Genomic DNA, 24,836 nt, shown 5'->3' on the forward strand with positions numbered 1-24,836 from the left:
ACCCCTTTGAGAGGTTGGTTATTGGAGGGGAGAACAAGCACACACACGGGGCTGTGCATCATGGCTTGTGGAGCGGAGCGTTCTCACCTGGCGATGCCCCCGTAGTCCAGTCCCTCCTCTCCTCTCATGATGATGTAGAGTCTACGACGCAGGTCGTACGGCTTCACGTTCATGATCTAAAAGAAGGACGGCCACGTTGATTCACATCGTTTAAGCTTTAGGACAAAATGTCCTAACCTATACAAGTAAGTCAACTCAAGGATCTAGACATAGACATAGTCATAATTAGCGTACCCATTTGCGTGAGATTTGGATGAAATCTGTGCGACTAATGAACAATGTGTTTTGCAGAAATCGGCATCATGGTGGCGCTATAACCGGCAGATGTGGAGGAATGCAGGGAAAATGTTTTTCCATGGCCTCTAGGGAGTGCATACAAAGTTGTACACATATTGATGCAGTTGTAAATAAGGAATCGCCCTGCTATAGCACCACCATGAGGCTGATTTGGGGGAAAAAAAGTGGCATGCCATCGTCCTCATGGTGGCGCTATAACAGGCCGTTGTGGAATATTTGGGGCAGAGGTTGGTTGTCCAGGGAGTGTGTATGCACAGTTTGGCATGGATGGGGCCAACGGTGCCGGAGATTAGCTGGTAACGAACGGACGGACACACACACACACACACATGGATGGACAAAGTGCAAAATATACTCTCTTCATGCCTTCAGCCTGGTGGAGACAAAACGCTTGTAAATGTGTCCATGTGCTCAATAGTTAGAGCCCATTGGAAATGCAATGGCGGTCGGCCCTACAGTGAGAGAGATAGACATTCTAGAAGTTCTCTAAGAAGGCCTGGATGGCAGGCGGGTTTTTGCGACCACGTGGTTTTCTCGTTCCTCGCTTCACTGGGAATCGAACAACGGTGGATCTTAGGTTAGCCAAGATCGCCATCTAGTGTAAAAAACCCCAATAGCTAAATGTGTTGTCCTTGACGGTGTGGGCATTAAAAAAAAAAAAAAAAAAAGGCATAAAAGTCATAAAAGTCGTCTTTGGCAGTCAATGAGGGCAATTACATGAAATTAAAGGATTTGTGTGAAGTGTGACGCTCTGACCTGCTGGAAGGAGTCCTCAAACAGTGTTTGTCTGGACACCGAGATCTTCACATGGCTGGGCAATGCATTGGACTGGAAACAGCAAAGAAGATCAACAAAAACACATGAGTTTTGATGGAAAGAAGAATCGGTAACACTTTTTAAGGTCGCCTTTATAATGCATTATAAGCTCATTTATAATGCATTATAAATGCGCTATAATGCATTATAAAGACGACCTTAATATAAAGTGTTACCGAAGAATCTTGTTCCGTCTACACAGTGGCTATAAAATCCTTCTGACCAAGGCTTTTATTGTGACTACAGTGTAGGCCTGTGTGTGTCTGAGTCAGCACTTACATGGCACAGGAAGCGGAACTGGTGGTATTTCCACCTGAAGCTGCGATCGTATGCACCTGGGGAACCGCCCTGCCGCGACCTACACACACGCACGTACAGAAAGACACACACACACACAGAGAGGGGGAGAAAGGGAAAATTCTATTTGACACTGTTAAAACAAGGGGAGCCAGTGGAAATCCCCACCCTGCTATATTGCATTTACATTTCGGACGCGTCGCGTACAAAGCAAGTGCTTAATGCTCATCTCTGCTTACAGACACCACAGAGAGTAAAGCACACGAGGCAGCAAGCTGAGAACAGGGATGGAAAGGGACTAAGTGACATTTACTTAAGTACTGTATTTAAGTACAATTTTGAGATATTTGTACTTTACTTGAGTTATTTACAAATTGTAATACTTTTACTTCTACTCCCCTATACATCTCAGATCCAAATGTTTACTTTAACTCCACTACATTTATTTGTAGTACATTTATTTTGTACTACAAACTTTAGTTACTAGATGTTATACTTTGCAGCTGTGGATTATTATTACAAAACGGAACAACTTATTTTGAGATGGGGGTCCGCAGCCAAATGCAGATCATTCTGGGGGTCCTTGACATGAAAAAGGTCGAGCACCACTGACATAGAAACATAGGTTTTTCAGAAAACCGTTAGGATTACAAGAAGCCTCAGTCCAAAATGGGGGCTGAAACAATGCAATTCCAGAAGCCCAGAGCCAATTGGTCACCACGCTGTACTGGAGCTGTGACCAGAAGACGTGTTTAGTTGTGCACATAAACAGCAGGAAATAATCAGGCACAAAACATCGCATGGGCCCATTCATTCTCTCTTACCAAAGTGGCTCCATATATTTATTTACACATCTTGAAGCCATCAAACGTTTTCAAATCTTTCTTGGTTGCTGCTGGCTCCGGGAGGACAAAGTTCCTCGTGTTCGCCAATATTGAGGGGGGGGGGCTACACGCAACGCCAAAAGTAAATTAATCCTTAAACTGAGTGGCATTCTGGGTCTGAGATACTCGAGGCGTGTGTGTGTGTGTGTGTGTGTGTGTGTGTGTGTGCGCGCGTGTGGGGCCTCTGGTTGTGCAGAGAGAATAACAGTCACGGTAACTGGGGGAGTAGAGAGAGAGCGGCGAGAGAGGGATAAGACGTAGAGGTGAGAGCGAGGCGTGTGTGTGTGTGTGTGGGATAAGACGTAGAGGTGAGAGCGAGGCGTGTGTGTGTGTGTGTGTGGGATAAGACGTAGAGGTGAGAGCGAGGCGTGCAGCTGTGTTAGTATAATCTCCACCATCCCACAGCAGCACACACACTGGATATGTCAGTGCACCGTCAGCACTGGAGAATCCCACACACACACACACACACACACACACACAGAGAGGGAGGGAGAGAGAGAGAGAGCGGGGGGGGGAGACGGAGGGGGAGATGGACAGACTGACAGACAGACAGACACAAAAAGATGGGAACAAGAAAGGAAACAGCAAAATGACATGACAGAGGAGAGATCATCATATACAATACTAAAAGGGAGGGAGGGGAAGAGAGAGAGAGACAGACAGAATGTTTTAACAGCGGGCGACAGGCATTTTCCGCAAGTGCATTATTTGTCTATGGGACCCGGCGACTACCGGCAATAGCAGGCGAACAGGCGATGGTTGAAAAGTGGGCGGAGCAACCTCACCCGAAAAGATACAAATAATTCATCTTTTCGGGCGATAACGGGAGATGTGTCGGCCGATGCTCGCCCGCTCAAAACGTACTGAGAAAGAGAGACAGACAGACAGACAGACAGAGAGATGGACAGACAGAGAGATATGGACAGACAGAGCGAGATGGACAGACAGACAGACAGACAGACAGACAGACAGACAGACAGACAGACAGGGAGGGGGGGGGGGGGGAGAATGTGGAGGCCTGCAGGGTAGAGAAAAGAGGCCTCTAATGCAGTGGGATTTGGGTTGGCAAGTGCTGCCAGGCACATCTTGGTTTGGGTTAGGAAATGGAGACCGCAGCGGCAATGTACTGGCCACGGACACAGACTCCTAGTATTCAGCGTAGAACACTTAAGACACTCCGAGAGCTGTCTGCGACCAGCGGGACTATAAAATATAGCATGGATGGAGAACCATCGTATGTTGAAACATCAGCATGAAAAGTAGTTTGCAGACACACAGGCACACGCGCGCACGCACACAAACAGGAGGACATAAACATTCATGCACGCAAATGAACACACAAAGCATGCCATCTTGCATGTACACTTGTACACACAAAGAAAATGCGCAGAGCTAACACATATACATATCAGAGCTGGATGTTATGGAGCCGTTAGGCCACATCAGCACATTATGACTTGACCTTCTGGGTAAGAAATAAGAATACTTATGAGCAAGGCACACATTAAGGACGGGGGGGACGGGGGAGTGCAGTGTCTCGCATTTTATGAACATGTGCATGTGATAAAACACGACTACTTGATGTAAAACACCCGAGTTAATCGTGTGCAATTCGAAGGAGTGATTTATGTTTTGTTTTCGTTTTAATGGCTCTACAAAGAAATTGTAAATCCAAAAAAAGTCAAGCAACGATGAAACATGGCCGCGACAAAGTGACAGATTAACAAATGGGCCCTTCTGCAAAAACATAAAGGAAGGGGACGGCATTAAACTATGGTAAGAGTATTATTTCTGTGTTATTGATGTGTTCAGAAAATGAGGAGACTTTTTTTACATCATTGACATGACATCATTTCAGCCCAATATGGACTCAAACAAGAGTTCATGTAACTTGGATACCAAGGCCTCTTTCTGGTTTTTGCTTTGCTGAAAACAAAAAACTGGCTTGACACTTTTTGCCTGAGGTCTGTACAAGTAAACTGTACCTAAAAACAAAGCAGTGGTTCCCAAACCTTTTCACGTCAAAGACCCCAAAATTGACACTAATTAGCCCGAGGACCCCCATTTGAAAAGATATGCCAAGGACCCCCATGAGAGAAGATTTTTATGGCTCTAGCAGTGATTCTCAACCCGTTTAATTTCAAGGATCCTCAATTTAATGGCATTTCTATCTCTGGGACCCCCAATTCATAATGAAAAAGCAATGTTAATTTAACTGTTAATTGTACAAATGGTCCATTTGGTTCCATTTGTACAACTCTCAGAGTTACAGACCCATAAGGGTCCATTTGGTTCCAAACTATCATTTAGCTGGGGGACCCCCTGGAACTCCCTCAAGGACCCCTGGGGATCCCTGGACCCCATTTTAGGAACCACTGGGTTAAGTGGATATTTACCCTGACTCAAACCCGGGGCGAGGGTCTTTAAAGCTGGTGGTGCGAGAGTTGTGATCCACAAAATATCTCACTCCCTCGGCGGTGTACTTCATCTCCCAGCCCGGGGGCAGGGGGGGCTCCTGGATCATCCTGAAACAGGGGAGAGGGGCAGTGGTGAGCTGCACGGTCCCGGCCTGGGGGGGGTCTCGTCCCCCTGGTAGTGTTGATTTCCTCGACTAATACTACTATGAAAAAATGTTCGTCGACTACCTTTTTTTTTTCTTTCACTGACGAAAACCAAATAAACTAAATGAAAACTAAGCTCTGATGACTAAACTAAAGACTAAATAATATATTGACAATTTCGTCAACAAATAGAAACTAAGTCATTTTACACTTGGTTGAATGCTGAAAATAGCTGATCTACAAGCTCACAGCGTGTCGCGCTGCCTGCGACGTGTAGTGAGCTTGTAGATCGGCTATGCTCAGCAAGTGTAAAATCTGTCATTACAATGGCATCAAGGCCCGCCAAAATACAATTTAATCGACTAAATCAACTGTATTTTGAATTGACTAAAATCTTATGGTATGTAGTCGACTAAAACTAGACTAACACTAAAACAGGTGACTAAAATGTGACTAAAACTAAAATCAAAATTGGCTGTCAAAATCAACGCTGGTCCCCTGGACACAGAAATACTGATCTGTCCCTTTCCTCCCCTACACACACACCCTACTGTAGGTGAATAAAACCTTGGACCCTAAAATTCTGCACTGGCCCTCATTCTGAACCACAATTTAACAGCTATGTGATGGCGAGTTCTTTTTGGTCTTTGAAGGATAGCTTTGACGTGTTCAGATGCCAGTCACTGACCAACCTTTTGTACCAGAAGGTACAGTATTCGCGATCACAGGTCTCTCAAGTATACTTGGAAGTGTATGAACTGAAGCTATTTTTGCTTCCTTCCCCCTGAGTATTTTCTTTCAGGGGTTCATATCAGAGGTTAATATCTTAAAAAGCTGTTTTAAAATGCTTTTAAATCTGTCGACACGGAAAGAGGAGTATGATAAATGTGAGTGAAGTGGAAATAATAATAATAACTTGTCACAGGAAGACACTGATATGAATGACACATGGACCCGAGGCTGATGCCATAAAATGACCACATTATCAACGAACAGATAATGTAAATGTGCAATTTCTGTGCAGGAAAAAAAAATAGTTGTTTATTTGCATAACCCCAGACTTTATTAGCTTAATAGTTTGTTATATTCAGTACTAAATAACCCATTAATAAGACCAATCGTTGAGCTATTTTTCCCACAAATATGTTGATCTTTCATCCCTGGTTGCATTAAGAGTGTGATGGTGTGACACAATAGCACTTGGGGGCCAATTTCCGGCAGTGCCTTACCCCTTTCCCTGAACGTTTTTACTATTTGGAAAACATTACCTGGAACAACATATTTTCAGATGGGGGTCGGCGGCCAATTACATATATTTTTGGGGGTCCTTGACATGAAAGTGTTTGAGAACGACTGACATAGAAACATGAGTTTTTCTGAAAACTGTCAGGTCTAAATGGGTTCAAATTGTTCAACTAGCCGGTCTACATAGACACGTTGTGAGCTTGTAGATCGGCAATTTGAACTATCCAGAAATGTTTTTCAAAATAGTAAAAAAGACAAAAAAAGCAAAGACGTTTAGGGATAAGAGGCATGAACAGGGCCCTTGGTGTTCTAGCGACCTGTTTGTTTTCTGGGGTTAACAAAATGTCAATAATGCTTTATTTATACATCCACAGATGCATACAACAACAAAGGCAGACATGCAAGCCAACATGCAGGCAGTTTTAGCGAACACACACACACACACACACACACACACACACACACACACACACACACACACACACACACTTCCAGTCTCACCCCTGGGTTCGTGGATCTTCCCATTGTGTCGTTCGCGTATTGTGGTTGACAAAGTATACTCTCCCGTTGTCCTGACGCTTCTCTGTAGATCATTAAAAAAAAGACATTTGCGCATTTATTAGTACAGACAGGAGGCTGAGAGTAAAGAGAGGATGATGACATTCAATGAAGTGTATGATTTGGATTCTACACCGCAAGGAGCGAGAGTATATCACATTGAGACTTGGCTGAAAGACGCCCAGAACAACATGAAAAGTTATAACAAGAACCACAGAGGCTATCAACATAGGCCTGCACTTTGTGGAATATTACTGGGATCATATGAGCGTGATGACAGGCCTTATGATGCTTAGCGAGATGAAGAGAGGAGAGAACGGCTGAATCTCACAGTCTCGGTAGAAAAGTGACGAGTCCCTGTGGCATTTCACTGTGGCCGTTCCAAAATGCCTTACTCAGTCAGGTTCACCTTCGCCTTTCTAGGTCATGCAAACTTGTGAGCTGGTGTGCGTGCGTGCGTGCGTGCGTGCGTGTGTGTGTGTGTGTAGGTTGGGGTGAGAGCAAATGTGACTGAGGTGAACTAGCCACAAGTGAAAGTAGGGAGGCGTTGCAGAAAAAAAGGTTTATGGTCAGTCACGTTATAGAAACAATACCATGGTAACTGCCGTTTGCCCTGGACAGAGAATATAGGGCACAAGTCAGCGAGGTTTAGAGAGTGCCAGGTTGAGTGTGTATGTGTGCAAGTCAGCGAGGTTTAGAGAGTGCCAGGTTGAGTGTGTATGTGTGCACAGTACTTTGCGTTGGGCCGTTGGTTTCCAGCCCCCTCCCTTTCCCCCGGTTCCCTCCATCTCTCTCTCTCTGACATCTTTTTCTCATTAACGGGCGTGTGTGGAGGCTGCAGAAACAGTAGCGCTCACATTGCAACTCGTCGTAAGGCTAAATCATACGTCATCAAACGCCTGTGTTCTTGTATGATGAAAATGAGAACGTTTGAAAATTCGGTACGACGAGGTCAACTCGTAAGTATAAATTAGACTTCACATGCCAGCTCTTTCAGCCTTTCACCTCTCTCTCTCTCTCTCTCTCTCTCTATTCTCTCTGTTCCTGTGCTCAGTTGCTCACCCCCGTCTTTCAATCAATTCCCTCCCCCCGTCATACCCTCATAATCTCTTCCTTCTCTTCCCCATTTCCCCTATTTCTTCTGACCCTGCAAAGGGGAAACAGACGTGCGGCCGCAGATGAAAAAGAACACGCACGAAAAGTGAATCTGAGTCAGCGATATAATTGTGGTTTTCGGCCTGAGACACCACACCACAGCATGCTGAAAAGGCATCAGAGAACATTACCGAGGGTCTGGAGAGTAACAGCGAGAGAATTAGCTTGTGAAAATGTTAGCACGGCGGAATTTGCCCAGTGCGTATGATTTAACTCTGCACATAAATCCGGGTTTGAAAATAGATTGGATTATGTAGAATCCCATCAACTACACACACAGCGTCTGTAATTTGTGGGATTTGAGGCAAAGGAAGTGGTGTGTGCATTGTGCATGTACGTTATAAATCAGCATGAATAGTGTGTCAAAAACAAACGTTTATCTGATATTCACAGTGTTAATCGCTAACATGCCACTGGTCCCTATTTTAGGCGTGTCATCATGGGTGAAGATTTTCAAGATGTTTTCAAAATGTGAAGAAAAAAAATGTTTCAACATTTTTGGAAAGTAGCAGATCTTACAAGTTCATGTCACATCACAATGCGCTGTGAGCTTGTAGATTGCTTACAAATCTTATTTTCAATCCCGGGCTTGCCAAGAGATTAGTGTCGAAGTGTCCTTGAGCAAGACTCGGTCTGAACCACTAAGTGCTCCCGATGTGCAGGTTGGTGACTGGGATGGTTTCCTCCGCCATCGGTGTATGAATGGGTGAATGTAATGCACTATAAAAGCGCAATATAAATGCACCATTTACCATTTAAAATAGGCTTAAGCAGGTTAATCAAGCCAACTAACATTTGATCATGAGATATGCGTCTGCTGCTGTGAGGTACTGTTTTGCTGTTCTCTTTTAAGGGAAGAGAAGCTCACCCACATATCAAACCCCTCTCTCTCTCTCTCTCTCTCTACCAAGACTCTCATTCACACCATGACCTTGAAGAAGGAAAAGCAAAGATCTGATATAACCCCAGCTGGTCAATTCAGGGCACCATGTAAATAAACATTCACATAAAAAACAGCCTTTTTTTGTTGTTGCTGTTGAAACAGTTATTACACCTTCTTTGAAAGAGGTAGTAAAATGCACAGCCGGTGGTACTGTATAACAACCTGCAGTTCCCTTTGACTGTTGAGCCTACAGGGTAATTCACACTGCAGCACTAGAACTATGACTGCATGCGGTGTTGTTGAGCAGCCTGCACCTCTCAGTTCACACGGGTGTGATTGTCTTTCTAGGGAACCTAGGATTTAGGTTAAATCAAAGGACAATGTGAACAATCCTGTTCCGTTAGGATGCTTAGCTGGAAGGTAAGGGGTTTGAACAGTCCAGTAAAACGCTGTAGATAAAAACCAGCCATGACTCAAGAGGCTCAGTAATGATTGATGGCTATATGTACGGCAGGGGTGGGCCCCATGCGGCCCCCACCTTCACTTAATATCAGAATACTGATATATTATTGATTTGCAAACATGATGCACTTTAATTACTTCAGTCTAAATTAGTATAATGAGTAGTATAATGTATTAAAATGTTATTGTCTTTTTTTATGTCCAATGTATTTGTATTGGTTTAAAGTTAACATAACTACTAAGGCACTTGAAAAAATAGCAAAAAATAAAATCAGGATTTCAATTCTACAAGCTCAAAACGCGCAATTTTTGCCATGACAGTAATTTGCAATGTGGCCCATCTGGAGTGAGTGTGGAAACATCGTGGCCCTCTCCATGGTCAAAGTTGCCCCCCACTGACGTACGGGGCTCTCACTCACGCCACTTCTGATGGTTTGAACAGCAGCATCCAAGCTAGAACCAAACCTTACAAATCACGCTCACAGTGTTGAGCGTCATCTTTTGGTAGGTGAACCAATGTCGACTCCATGCGTGCTTCAACAGGTTCATCTTTGTTGCTCAGTAAGTTCACTAACCAAATAACAGCGATGCAATTACACAGCAAAGGAAACGATTGAACCAAACGGACCCCTACGGATCACGTTAAGGGTCCATTGGGGTCAATTTCTGTGTGGAATGTAAGTAACACAGAGAATGACTACTGTGGACTTATGCATGCAAACTTTGCAAAGTTCTGATTAGCAGTGAACAGACACGAACAAACAAATGGAGGTACAGGGGAGAAAACATAAGCTTTGGCTCTCGGGCCGACTAGCGCACACAAATATAGGTATCTGCCTGAGTGGGGGAGGGGGCATTAAGGTGCATTCAAAGAAAGTGAGTGTCTGTGTGTGTGTGTGTGTGTGTGTGTGTGTGTGTGTGTGCGTGTGTGTGCGTGCGCTGTGGACTTACCCCATCCCGGCGGGAGTGCACCCAGAGGGTCATTTTCCACAGGAGCTCCGGACGGCTGAGGGAGAAAAAGAGAGAGACCGCGTGTCCAGTTAGGGTAACTTGCTCTTGTTCGCCCTTCTTCCACCTTTCTGTCTTTCTCGCTCCGTCCGTCTCTCCCTGCCTCTCGGTCCTCTCCTCGCGGTCTCTGTGCGGTGGCGCGGTGTGAAATTCTTTAATCTGTCCACTCAGCTCCGGAGGACTCGGCTCCCACAAATGTGTGAGAACAAGCATGTGGATATGAGATGAAAAAAGGCCAACACACGCCACAAAAAAAAGTAAAAAAAACATGCACAGAAACAAATGGCAGGTACTAGAGGAGGAGGAGGGAAAAAAATTAAACGGCAGCAAAAAGATGGTAGAAAATGCCTCAGAAACCGCACGGTGGTGTTGGGGTGAGCTGAACCCAGCTGTGGCAGATTAGGAAAACAACAGCATGAACATGAATGAGGGTGGGGGGGGGGGGGGGGGGCACACGCTGGCGGTGATGCTGCTGCCGCGGCGACCGAGATCAGCGAGAAGAAGTGAGGTCTCCGTTTGAAGTGTCTCCTACGGCGGGCAGTTGGTCAGTCGGTCGCGGGAAAAGCTCTGACCCACCAAAAGGGCAACCAGCGAGAGGGCTCGCGGTGTGTGCAGTGCAGGGCGGCCGGTCAGTAAGTCAGTAAAAAGCCAAGTCAGTCATGCCTTGGCTCTGAATGAGAGAGAGGGAAGGAGGGAGGAAGGGAGGGAGGGAGGAGAGAGGGATGGATGGATGGGGGGGCGTGGGTTGAGGTGGCGGGGCGGCGGTGGGGTGCTCCTCTCCGGCGCGGTGGTACTGGGAGACTGAGGGAGCTGGCCAGCCAGCAGGCTCGTAATGCCTTCCAAAAACGACACGCTTGGGTAGGAGGATAAAACAACGCGCTGTTCCAATGAGCTCACTGGCTGGCCGTAAGCCCCACCCCCCCCCCCCCCCCCCCCCTCCACCAACACCACCACCACCCCAACCCGCACCCCCCCCAACCTCCCCCCATCACCACCCTGGTACCCTTCCCTCACTCCCTCCCTCCCTATCCCATCCCGTCGCCGAAATCCTCCTCCTCCTCTCCTCTTCTCCCCGTCCCTTCGCTCTGCCTCTCTCTCTCTCTCTTCTAATGGTGCTGTGAAAGTAGGCAGGGAGGTGTGATGTCTGAGGGAAAACTGAGGGAACATTCATGCTCGTTTCCAGACTGGACACCCCACCCCCAACCCCCAACTCAACCCCATGCCTGACAAAAGGCACCTTTATTCACCCTGCGCCTGGAACAACTGTGGGGTTTACTCAGCCTGCACTCACACATGTGCACACGCACGCACGCACGCATGCACGCACGCACACACATACAAAAACCCTAGTGTGTCTTTGTGAGGAGCCTGTGCATGTTCCAAAGTGTGGAAAATTTGTGTACAGCAAACAGTCACTCAATGTGTACGTGTATATGGTTACTGATGATACTGGGACGTGCAAACAAACACACACACACACACACACACACACACACACACACACACACACACACACACACACACACACACACACAAGGTGAGTGGAAAAGTTGTTGAAAAGATGCTTGTTGGTGTCAGTGGTGAGTGACTGATAGTTTTGGGGATTCAGAACGGGATGATGTTCTGAATCAAATGGCCCTATTCAGGTAGACCCCAAACGGACTCATATCTATAAAATCCGAATAGATTTTTTTCTCACTGGAAGCTTTCTCCACGAAACAAAATGCGATTCATGATCACCCCGGTGATCCATGAAGTAGGAGTAGTAACTACTTTACGTCAACAGCATTTCCCAAAACCAATGTGACTGACTGACTGTGCCCATTAAAGAGCCTCTGTCATGGAAAATCCGACGGTGTTGTTCAGATGGAAAAGGACTGCGACTGCGGGAAGAAGAGCGGGCATATAGCAGGGTTAAAGGGTGTGTGTGTGTGTGTGTGTGGGTGCGTGCGTGTGTGGGTGCGTGCGTGTGTGTGTACTGTGTGTCACTTCATCGACAGCCAATCTATGCCCAGAGGGAGCCCCACCCTTCTCTGGGTCTGTGTGACTAAAAAAGGTAAAAGGAGAATATAATGATATAAAGACACGATGACATCATCATCTCTAACCCTGGCCATTCACCCACTTCCACACACAGTTTCACAGAGCGAAGAAAAAGAAAAAGAAAAAAGAAAGGAGCAAGAAAAAAGGGAAAAGGAGAAAATAAGGCACGGAGAGAAAGTGAGAAAGAACATACAAATGTGTAAAATAAATGTTAAATGGAGACTATAGAAAGATTATCCTTAACTCACCCGTTGCCTATTGCGCCTTTTGACGCCTTTTTTTTATTTTGATCAATTGATTACGGTGATCAACTGCACCCGCAGAACACTAGTAGCACTGGTAGCGGTCCGTTAAAAAAGGAAGAAAACGGAAATGGAAGTTTTGCTGGCTTATGCTGTCTACGAGGACGCAGCTTTTTGAACGCTAATATCTCAGGTTCTTCTTTTTGGGTCAAAACTATTTCTCATTTCTCAAAACGATATGATCATTGCTTACGAATGATTGGATTAAATTACAAACAGCTGATTTTTACTTCCTGATTCTCGGTTTCCGGCCAAACTGGCTTTCAATCTAAAAAGGTGCTCGCCGGTGAAAATGCACTTATGGTGGAGAGCCCTCCTCCAGATGGCGCTGTGGCGCCGAATTAGATTAATATTAGCAAAATAGCTTTAAAATGTATACGCTTTTGTGTACAGAGAGAGAGAGAGAGCGAGAGAGAGAGAGAGAGAGAGAGAGGGGCCATGTGTGGATCATGTGCCAGTGTGAGCACGGGTACATGAGCTAACACCCAATGGTGGAAAAGGTACTCACACGTTTTACTTAAGTAAAAGTATCAATACTGCAGTGTAGAAATACTCTGTTACGAGTCAAAGTCCGGAATTAATTAATCAAAGTACCAAAAGTAAAACTACTCGTAATGCAGAATGTCTCATTTCACATTGAACGCGCCTAGGGTGCCGGCCCGGTGCCGGTGAGCCACACCGCTCCGCTCCGCGTGCGTGCGTGCGTATGTGTATAACAAGACACAGGTTCAATTCAGTTAGTGTTGCTGTTAAGGTTCCTTGTTAAAGGAGAGAGTGGACAGAGGGAGGTATTAAAGAGAGGCCCCTAGCTGAAAAAGGCAGGGTAGGGTAGGTGGGGGTGGAGATTGATTCGAGGGGTGGACAGGAAGAGAGTGGAAGCTAGATATATTTATAAGTGCACTAAAAAAAAAGATTAGAGAGAGGCAGGCGAATGAAATCGTTGAAGATAAAGAAAATATTTTTTTGGTCGATGTATGAGCCGGGGGGAATTTGAATAGGGGTGAAAAAAAAAGAGAGGGGATTTTGGAGGAGGTAGAGGAAAAGGGGGTATGCTGGTAAATGTAGAGAAAGAGGGGGCGGGGGGGGGGGGGGGGGGGGGACTTTGGGAAAGGGAGAGCCGGAAACGGCATTTAATGCCTCTGAGACCACTCTCTAACGAGCTGCAATTATCCTATGTGCACGCGCACACACACACACACACACACACAGAGCACTACAATGCAATGGCCAGCTTGTGCATGAGTGACTGAGAGCTCTTTTATGTGTGCATGGTAAAGATTGTCATTGCATTGCCAATCTCTGTGTGTATACGTACGTGTGTACGTACTACGTACGTCTGTAATCCACATAACTGGAGAACCGTTCGCCCCGCCAACTTCAAATTTGACACACGCGCTCCACACCCCCACAGGGAGTGCAGTGCCCGGTGTCGAGGCCCTGCCCGGGCTCTGGATCTCCATATATGGAGCTGGCCTGTTCTGACATCACAATGCTGTTCTGACATCTGCATAGACTCCATATTTTGGCATGCCTGACAAATAACTCCATATATGGGGCATAAAAGGGACACAGACATAATAACTGGGTGGGGCATGCATTTACAACTTGCATCGTTCCAAGTAGGCCTCTAGTTTATAAATTTGTGTGCGTGTAAAATCCTAACTTGTAGATCTGTGTGAGTGTGTGTGAGAATGTGTGTCTGTGCGTGTGAGAGTATGTGTGTGTGTGTGTGTGTGTGTGTGTGAGTGCGTGCGTGTGTGGGGCCATTACGGTGTCATGGTCCATTTAAAGGATGGCTAACCTCTCAACTTGCTCATTGTCATGTGCTAACGCAGAAATGTAGCACCTGGCCTCCACATTACAGAGCTGTGAGCACATCTACGTATACACACACACGACTCAACAGTGGGCACGTTGCCGCACGCACGTACACACATCCGCCTACATTGACACACACACACACACACACACACACACACACACACACACATCCAGACATAGACGGTGATGGTTTGCATGAAAAACAACAGCCAGTGGAGCTAAAAGCACGAGGCCATGATATCACGGTAGGCAGGATGCCATCATGGAGGTCTGAAGCAGCTCTTATCTGCTCCACAGCCAGTCTGCCTGCTGATGTCAAAGTCCCCAAAGTCCACTTCCACCTCAGAGTGACTGCAGCGACCCAATGACTGAATCAATGTGTGTGTGAGTGCGAGTGCGAGTGTGTGTGTGTGTGTGTGTGTGTGTGTGTGTGTGTGTATTCAGGGCTACATTTGGCTATGAGTATATATGTGCACACAGTTTAACATCCTGTGTGTGTGTGTGTGTGTGTGTGTGTGTGTGTGTGTGTGTGTGTGTGTGTGTGTGTGTGTGTCTGCCTCAAAACCCCTGCATGTTCCGCTCTTGTTCTCACACACACTGGGTCCAGAAATAGCCGTTGCTATCAGCGGTTTGGGGCATTCCAAAACACAACTCTGGACTCTCCACATGGAGGGCAGACCTGCCACTTGGCTTTTCTCAGACAGGGTCAGCGAGGCAAGGATGGATGGACGGAGGGAGGGAGGGAGCTGTAAAGGGGATTTCAGCTCGACTTCACTTCAGGCTGAGAATGTACTGCAAAGTGCAAACACCCAGACTCACCCAAACAAGCCTGTCATTTGCCCTAAACCAGTGGTTCCCAAAGTGGGGTCCTGGGGACCCCCAGGCAGTGCCGTTTCTACGGGGGGGCACTAGGGGGCGCTGCCCCCCCAGATAGACTTTGTGCCCCCCCAGTCCAGAACCCTACCCCACCATTATTTTTAATGTTTTACAGGTTTAAAATATATATAATGTGTTATTTTCATGTTCTTTGTGTTTATAATAAATTTACATTTTCTAATTAATTCATAGTAATAAAAATGCAATAATAACAAGTACACTGGCACCTATAGTCGGTGCACCTAGTCGGATTCGTTTTGATGCAGCGCACCAAAAGCTACGTCATTACCTGTGTGACTTCAGTCCATGCTTCAGTCACAGTGAAAACAAACCCAAACCGGTAAAATTGAATCATGGATATTAGGAACTGGCTCAAAGCCAAAACACCAAACTCTATAAACCCACCAGCACCTTCAGAAAGGCAGACTGATGACGATACTGAAACCAACACCATGTCGCCTCATCGCCTGTTGTTGTTAATATTGCGGGGAGTCGTTCGAGCACTACTAAATGCACAACGAAATTCGGTCGTCGGATGGGGTTCGCGAGTGTCGGATAGCATTATTCCAGTGAGGCAGAGGGCTGCTGTAGCAACTTCCACAGCAGCAGCTCAACTTTCGGACCTCCACCACCACCGCATGCTTCTCCACCAGAGGTTCTTGGTTCTGGCACACCGTCACTGAATCAGGTAAAACGGGACAAATACCCAAGTAGCCTTCATAATGGCAAACGTGCAATCTGCAGACGCGCAGATCCCCCCCCCCCCCTTTGCCTCCCGACATAAATACACTATATAGACTTGTTGTTTTTGGTTGGTGCATAAACTTTTACTCATATTCCCCTACCGTGGAGATGGCCACATATAAAAGACACTATAAGCCTAAATGCTCAACTATTTGTTGGTGATTAATGGTTGGTGCATAGGCTATAGTCTTTTTTTCTACTTTCCTCCCGCCGTGGAGATGCTCATTGTGTTCATTGTGTTGTTGGTGCGATGCGATCGTGTTTCCACATGACAGTATATAGGCTATGTTTGTTTGTTTGTTCTGTTGGCTACAATAATTAGGCTATATTATTTGTTTTGGTGTATAATTGGAACCTATACTTGTAGCCCTTCTCCAAGCCTTTTGTGTTGTTTTATTGTATAGGCCAATGTGAGAGCTTAATTGCTATATATGGATGTGAACTTGAAAAATCAAGTGCCCCCCTTGGAAATATGAATGCCCCCCTGCTGATTATTCCCTGGATACGGCACTGCCCCCAGGGGTCCTCGAGGGAGTTCCAGGGGGTCCACAGCTGAATGATAGTTTCGAACCAAATGGATCCTTATGGTTCTGTAACTCTGAGAGTGTACATTTTGGTTCCATTTGTACACTCAAGAGTTAAATAAACATTGATTTTACAATATAAATTGGGGTCCCAGAGATATAAATGCCTAATCAAACGTCAAACGTAATGGGGGCCTTTGAAATGAAAATTATTGAAAATCACTGCTAGAGCCGTCAAACTCTTCTACGGGGGTCACTGGCATATCTCTTCAAATGGGGCTAATGAGTATCATTTTGGAGGTCTTTGACATGAAAAGGTTTGGGAACCACTGCCCTAAACACCCGGCCCAAGTGGCATGGCTTGCTGTGAGCTCAACCACTTAAACACACTCACTGCCAGGTATTAATTAATTCATTCTACGTTCACCTATTCACAAACACATTCCACACCGATGGCAGAGGAAACCACAGAAGGCACAAACCTGCACATCGGGAGCATTTAGGGGGTCAGAGTCTTGCTCAAGGACACTTCGACACTAACTCTGGGGGAGCCCGGGATGCTCTACCGGCCACTCTACCCCTGAGCCACTGCCGCCCCGGGACAAAGGGAGGGAGGGAGATGGGTGAGAGAGAGAGGGATGCAGGGATGGAGGGACATTGTTAGGAAGTCAGAGGAGGTGGAGGTTATTCTGGACAGTGACTCAGAAAATGGCTGTGTTGTTAATGGATGGGGGAGAGGGGACAGCTCTAGGAATGGACGGATGCACACACACACACACACACACACACACACACACACACACACACACACACACACACACACACACACACACACACACACACACACACACACACACACACACACACACACACACACACACACACACACACACACACACACACACACACACACACTTTTTAGAAGCTGGGAGGGGTCTTTTAATGGGAGTCTGTAACAGTTTTAAGGCTGGTTTTACTAATGGTGCGTACCGAGGAACGCCCCAGTTCAGAATGGACTGTTGTTGAAGCTCTATAAGTCTTAACTGTCAGGGTGAAACTTGACCTTGGCTGCTTTCGCTGAGAGGACAGCTATTGTCAAAGAGGGGACCACTCCTGCAATGACTGGAAAAATACTAAAAACCCAGACTCAAATAACATTGCTTGCCCCCGTAGTGTACACGCAGACCATCATCAGCCAACAGAGAAACCACATAGCGGCGCCCATGTGTGAGATTTACTGGCGGCTTCCTAGATTTCATCAGGACACAGAAACTGACAATAAATGTGATATTAGCTCTTTACGAGCACTGTCGTGGAACTCCCTTTGTTTCCTCTCCTGACACCGGCCACCTGTTCTTCATTTGTTTTCTATCTTCGACGAAGCGTAAAAAATATATATATAAAAAAGAATACAGATAAACTAGTCCATACGGTAATAAACAGCTTACATTTGGGGAAAGTGAAAAACAGGCTTCCTATCCTCACTGTCTGCATATGCTAATTGTCAATGCCAAATGTATCAAAGAAATCTTTTGAAAACTTGTAGATGTGTATAGGGCTGAAGTGGTTGATGTATGTATGATAAGTAACTAAGGTTTTCAAATAAATGTAGTGGAGTAAAAGTAAAGTACAAATAGTAAAATACCTCAAAATTGTACTTAACCCATTTAGACCTGAGGCTGATAAAAACAGTATTTTATATAATAACAGTATTCTGAAAAACATCAGAAAAAAAAATCTGTGGTTTTCAAACTATTTCATGTCAAGGATTTAAAAAGAAATACGTAATTGGCCGGCCAACCCCCATCTGAAAATAGGTTGTTTCAGGGACGCCAACAAAGAAAATATTTGAGGTAAAAACGTTCACTCTGAAAGAATATATATTCAATGATTTGCGCCACATTTTCGTAGCGCAGTTTGTAGATCTGCTATTTTTCAATAGCTAAAGTATAACAATGCTTAAAACACCAAAAGGGATTCCCGTTCTGAATGTGGTTAAAGTACAGTACTTGGTTACTTGGTTACCTGGTAGAGGAAGCGCTGGCTGAACTGGTGCATGGCTCCCTGCAGCTGGCTGCGCTGGCTCTGCCACTGCTCGTAGTTGCGCACCGACTCGGCGGTGGGCCTCTGCCATGTGGTGGTTCTGGTGTTGTGGTCCACGTAGTAGAACCTGCCCCGCTGGTCCACGCGCTTCTCCCAGCTGGAGGGAGAGAGAGAGAGAGTCTCAGAGGAGAACCGTCTTTTAACCGAGAACAGATCGTATAACATGTCTTCTAAAATACATTTTCCTGAAAAACCTATGTTTCTATATGTCAGTGGTGTTTTTTACGTCAAGGACCCCAAAAATTATATGCATTTGGCCTGCCGCCTCAGACCTCCATCTGAAAATATGTTGTTCCAGGCATCCCCCAGAGAAGCAAAGATTTGCGTTAAAAACGTTCGCTCTGAAAGAATATACATTCAAAGAATTGCGCCACATGTTTTTCAAAATAGCAGATCTACAAGCTCATAGCGCGGCACTCGGTGCCACACTATGAGCTTGTAGATGTGCCATTTTTCAATAGCTTAAGCAATGAGCATAACATAATGCTTAAAACACCAAAAGAGGTTCCTGTCCTGAATGGTTAACATATTATTAAAGCGAGAGTGGGTGGATGCATGACATCTCCTAAAAGCTTAACATGTTCAGAGAAGGAATGGCAGGAGAGAAAGAAAAGATGGGAGATTTGGGATAGACTGATGAAGGATCAGTTGAGAGAAATATGACGCCCGTCGTTATTGTCAATAGGCAGAGAAATGTGTAGGTTACTAGGTTCACCAGAATGTACATCTGACCACGTTTTCTAACTATTTGTGTCATGAGTACATACTGTATGATCTATACTGAACACAAATATTACGCAGCAAATAAAGCAATTATTATTCAAAGGGTGTTTAGACGATGACAAGAACAAAGATGTGAAATGTCCCACGGGGACACAGACAGGCAGACAAACACGCATACACAGAACCGACATGGGAGTGGATACCCTGGGCTCTGCAGAACCAACCAAGCGCTGTTCTGCTGCCAAGGCTGACAGACGCTATTCTGATAGCTCTGACTTAAACACAGCAGAATCTGGTAGAGCAAACAGCTACGACTTCCGTATGCTAACAAAAACAGCGCAGGCAGAGATATGGGCGGACACACACACACACACACACACACACACGCCCTCAGGCATGCACAAAATCAGTCATATCTCCCACACATGCATACACATGTATACACACAGTGAAGAAAGTATCTGAGTCTGACTAAATGCACACACAGTTGTCCAAAGGGAGCTTTTAGTTTGCTTGGCCCTCCTATTTCCTGAGGGAGAAGCACAAGTCTCTGCCAGAGACTGTGGCTCCAAACACAGGAGTGAACAAGGAAACCTGTGAATTAACTCTCCCAACTCTGCATGCGTTAGTCACACAGATTGCCAGCACATGCATACAAACACAAACTTTCACATGTGAAAGTGTGTAGACACGACAGACAGACAGACATGCAGACAGAGAAATAGTGAGATAAAGTTCCACACCGCACAAGAAAATTGTTCTATGTTGGCAGTCACACCAGGTCCCAGCCCATACTGTACATCCATTTATTTTAGTACTATTAAACCATTATGGACGTATCCCGGTTAGCACTCCATAGTGCAAAGCCCAACCCTTCCAGCAAGCTTGTCACACCAACGTCTCTGGTAGTACTAATATTTATACTATTTTTATTTAACCCAGGCCAGTAGCAGATGGATGTCAATCTAAAAACAAAATCCGACGTGCATGTGATGTGCATGCGCACGCTTATTTGTCCTTTTTCTGCTCAAAATCTGGGATGTTTAGGACATTATGAAACCTTAAAACAAGCTACGCTAATTAATGATGACGCTACCACTGGCGGATTCTGCTCCTCTTAACCCACTATAGGCAGGAACCCCTTTTTGTGACCCTACACTTCTGGGCGGGAACGCCTTTTGGGGTTCTGTACAGTATCCAAAAATTACCAAAAAAATGATGCTGCTATATAAATATTTGAAGTTTTTCAGAAAACTTAGGTAAGGATTTAGAATTAGAATTGGCCTCTGTCCAAGCAACGACAACAACAGCTATGGATGGCAATACACTTCCTGGTCAGTCAGGGGGCTGCTCATACATTTCTCGCACATGGGTGTTTCACCCCTCAAGGCCTTCTGACAGAAATACGAGAGGTTGGGCCATGCATCCAGCAAGCCCAACCCAGTAGTCACTTTGAGTGGCACCACACAAAGCCACGGGTGAACATGTAGTGTATGTCGGACTCGGACATTACTATTACTAACCCTACCCCAAACCTAACCCTAACCGCAATCACGACGCAATGCATGTGGTTGAACATGTACTGTATGTCGGACATTACTATTACTAACCCTACCCCAAACCCCAAACCTAACCCTAACTGCAAGCACGACGCAACGCATGTCGGCCCAAAGCAAACGTTATACTTTATCCGCAAAAGAAAGTTGTTTGCGGTGGACACAAAAGTAATGGCATGATCAGGATTCGAACCCAGGAAGTACGGATCGAAAGTCTATTGCCTAACCAGAGTAATCTAGTAAGAGAGTGGCGACACTAGCGTTGACTCCCATTGTAACAATGGAATGCGGAAGTGCTCATTCTATCTCAATGTGATAGTTCCAATATTTGGAACTATAGCCCATAGGCACCCGCTTTGCAGCGAGATCAAGGCGTGTCGCCACTCTCTTACTATTCCACTCGGTGCCTAACGAGCCATGCTACAAGCTGGCTGCTGGAATGCTTTTTCAGAGTCTACTACATTATAACACGCCCAACTCATGTAAAAGAAAAGACAACCCCGCCCAGTAGGGGTTAACCCCGCCCAGTAGGGGAGGGGTTTGGGGAGGGAAGCCTCGCCCTCAGATATATAGCCTAGCTCAGGGGTGATTTCACCAACACCAAATTTCTATGTCACCTGCACATTGTGCACAACACTCCCCCCTAGTGGCTAGCATGAATGTGTTTAACTGACAAGTGATGCTACTGGCAAGTTCTCAAAAGACAAGAAACGAGCAACAGAGCAAACGTTATGAATTAGGCCTATTGTTTTGTAGTTATTATATAGTGATAGGTCAATCAATAAAGATAATAATAAAAATATATTTATTTGGACAAGGGTCGACATTGCTTTAATTCGATTCAAGCCAGGCTAAAGACTTATGCAACGACACGCTCTGTAGTATTGGTTCGTGAGCAAGCAGATATCCAGACAATATAGCTCAGTGTTTTGACCTTGAGCAGGGATAATATACGATAGGTCTGGCTAATAATGTCAGTGTTCCCAAACCTTTGTAGCCTCCGGCCCAAATGAGAAATGTGTTCTGTCGCCATGGGAGCTGGCCTCATTAAAACAAATTGCCAAGTCGGGACCCACACCAGAAATAGTCCGGATGAGATTGGTGCAGTGTTGGTCACAGAGGATTGATGCTGTGGTATACACAGGCTTAATGCAAGGGTAATGGAAATACCAACAGGGCGATTGACATTTGTCAAAATTATATTTTTCTTTATTAACCACATGGGGGCACACACACACACACACACACACACACTGACTCACTGTTATCAAGAACCTTATTATGGGCAAACTATTCCATTCCATGAGTTATTTCGCTCCGTTGTGTTGTTTATTAGCAATTTAAGAAATAAATAATAGTCGCTCATTGACTTCAATTGTAACGGGGAAACAGTTCTCAAAGTCTCTATTTTCGTCTTTTAAGATTTATAAAGTTACTATTTTAGTCGGAGATAGACTGAAGCAGTACTACAGCGTTCCCAACTCTCTCGGGTACGGGGGTTTCGTTTGTAAAAGTAAAGTCTCCACGCTGTTTGAGATGCACCCAGCTGCAGCCTCGCATACGAGCAGTCCCAGACACAGACACTTCTTCTAAAGTGTCTCCCTCAAACACGTCCATTGTGTATGTTTTAAGTGGCTGTATTGCTGAACACACTCGCACCGCACGCACCGCACGCATATATAGTATGTCTAATATCGCTTAGTGAACTTATCTTCTGAGCATGTCATATAGCAGATCTACTGTACAAACAATGTGTCAGGTAGCAACATGTGAGCTTGTAGATCGGCTATTTTCAGCAAGAGAATTGTTGTAGATGGAAAAAAGAAGGGGACCAAGTATACCCCGGGGGAGGCAAGTCAATTAACCATTTGGTGTTTAAGTGGTTAATTAAGCATGGTGTGAGGTAGCTCTGGTCCATAGCTCTAATGCGCGCATTAGAGCTATGTTACTCTCAACTTCCGCCGCTCGCATGAATGCAGACCAGCCTCTACTCTTTGGCGTAAATAAACGTTTTTGCTACTCACCAAAACAAAGGCGAATTGTGTCGAATTAGAAAGCCTACTTTCCTTAGTGGACGCACTCTGAGCCCCCCACCACACGTATAAACTGTACTTTTTGGCCAAAAGGGGATTTTGTTTCCACCGGGAAATAATTTTTTTTAGTTACTCCGCTGCGCCCTCTACTGATATTGCCCAGAGAACTGCCTCATAGAGAATATTTTTCCTCCGGTGAAAACAAATCCCTTTCTGGCCAAAAAGTACCGTTTATACGTGTGGTGGGGGGCTCAGAGTGCGTCCACTAAGGAAAGTAGGCTTTCTAATGACACAACCCGCCTTTGTTTTGGTGAGTAGCAAAAACGTTATTTTTATTTACGCCAAAGAGGAGAGGCTGGTCTGATTTTGATTTGAGATTTAAAACGGAAAGTCCCATAGCCTTACTGCGCAGGGCAGAATCGTAGAAGCAGTAGAAGGCTATGGACCAGAGCTAGGTGTGAGGCAATTACTGATGAAACGACAATGAGCAACAATAAGCTCGCACCATATTACAAGTTCTAAAGTATTCTAAAGTTAGAAACACTGCCTACAGTTACCAGTTGCACTCATCGCAAACATCCCCAACACACAGAGCCTGTCATGTCCAAAGATGGGATTCATTATTTAGGATTCTAAAAGCTAGATTGCCTGAGTCGCTACTAAACAGTTCCTGGTGTGTACATCTGGAACGCTAGCCCAGCGCTAGTCTGGTAATTGATCCTCTGAAGGGCCCAGGCGGCCATCAGCCAACACACTAACGCTGTAGCAACGGGCGTACATGTGGCTCTAAGAAAGGACTTTTGTTCTCTGGGCCCCGACTCTCTCGTTGCCTCTCTGGAAAAACTGAGATGGGGGTGGCGCGCGGCTGACCTTTTCCTAAAAGCAGTTTCTCTATCATGCACGCATGCACGTGCACACACTGAAAATCAATAAGTAATTGTTGGAATAAAAAATGTCATGAACATGCTGGTGGTATTGGTGACCTTTTATGCTATACATTAAGAGGTGAATTGAGATAATTATTACAGTTCACACACACACACACACACACACACACACACACACACACACACACACACACATACGGGCACACACACACACACACACACACACACACACACACACACACACACACACACACAGCGAGGTGGGTTATTTAGAGCCAGTGTGAGGTGGGGGAAAATGTGGTTGTGTCCAAAAACATAAAATACACAAAAAAGAAACCGAGTAGGCTTGGTTAGGGCACTGATATAGTTAAAACTTTGGAAATGGCATGATTTATTCCCTGTGGACTTTTAACTGCATTCAAAATTATTATTATTACCTACCCTGATATCCTAGAATCAAATGCAGCTTCATGTCACCATGAGGAGAGAATTTCTACACAAGCAAATACAACGCTGACATGACAATTATCTATATTCAGTGAACCATATGCTTCTCCATTACCCCAATTTGGAGTGAAACTTCAAATAGTTTGAAAATGATTTCCAAACAGAGGGCTTCCTCCAATGCAAACACTTTTCTTGTCAACTTTCGTTCAATTCAGTTCAAACTGCATTTCAGGCCACTGGTCTATTTTGGGCTGGCCCTCTCTTTTAACCACTCCCAACCTGGCAGCACTATTTTAGCAAAAATCCAAAAAAAACTGCTCTGTACAGCAACCAGATTTGGTGTATAGGGACAAAACGATGTAACCTGACTCCGCCAGATGGGGCGGTATCCATCTGGGATCGCTCAGCGATTGGCGTAGAAACCGACCAACACCGAGGCGAACCAATCAGTGGCAGCTACTGGCGCGATCTTGGCGAGACCGGGTGTGACGGCATTGAGAAGCGTCTGTTGCAATTTTATTTCCCATTCAAGAACGAACACAAGACCT

General features: G+C 45.4%; 1 protein-coding gene across 2 annotated transcripts in view; it reads right to left on the reverse strand.

Moving 5' to 3' along the window:
* The window catches only part of wwp2 (WW domain containing E3 ubiquitin protein ligase 2), a 63,139-nt gene that overhangs the window by 12,571 nt on the left and 25,732 nt on the right, over positions 1–24,836 (reverse strand). Inside the window, exons 10-16 of one of the 2 annotated variants that reach the window (XM_080761558.1) lie at positions 18,565–18,739; positions 10,173–10,227; positions 6,665–6,746; positions 4,754–4,882; positions 1,453–1,531; positions 1,114–1,185; positions 88–176 (exon numbers count right to left, since the gene is read on the reverse strand). In XM_080761558.1, coding sequence (XP_080617684.1) covers positions 88–176; positions 1,114–1,185; positions 1,453–1,531; positions 4,754–4,882; positions 6,665–6,746; positions 10,173–10,227; positions 18,565–18,739 — 681 coding nt within the window. The remainder of the gene's footprint in view (positions 1–87; positions 177–1,113; positions 1,186–1,452; positions 1,532–4,753; positions 4,883–6,664; positions 6,747–10,172; positions 10,228–18,564; positions 18,740–24,836) is intronic. The other variant, XM_080761559.1, reaches the window with a different exon arrangement.

This window comes from Protomyctophum bolini (genome assembly GCF_963924005.1).
Source record: "Protomyctophum bolini genome assembly, chromosome: 4".
Classification (NCBI taxonomy): Eukaryota; Metazoa; Chordata; class Actinopteri; order Myctophiformes; family Myctophidae; genus Protomyctophum; species Protomyctophum bolini.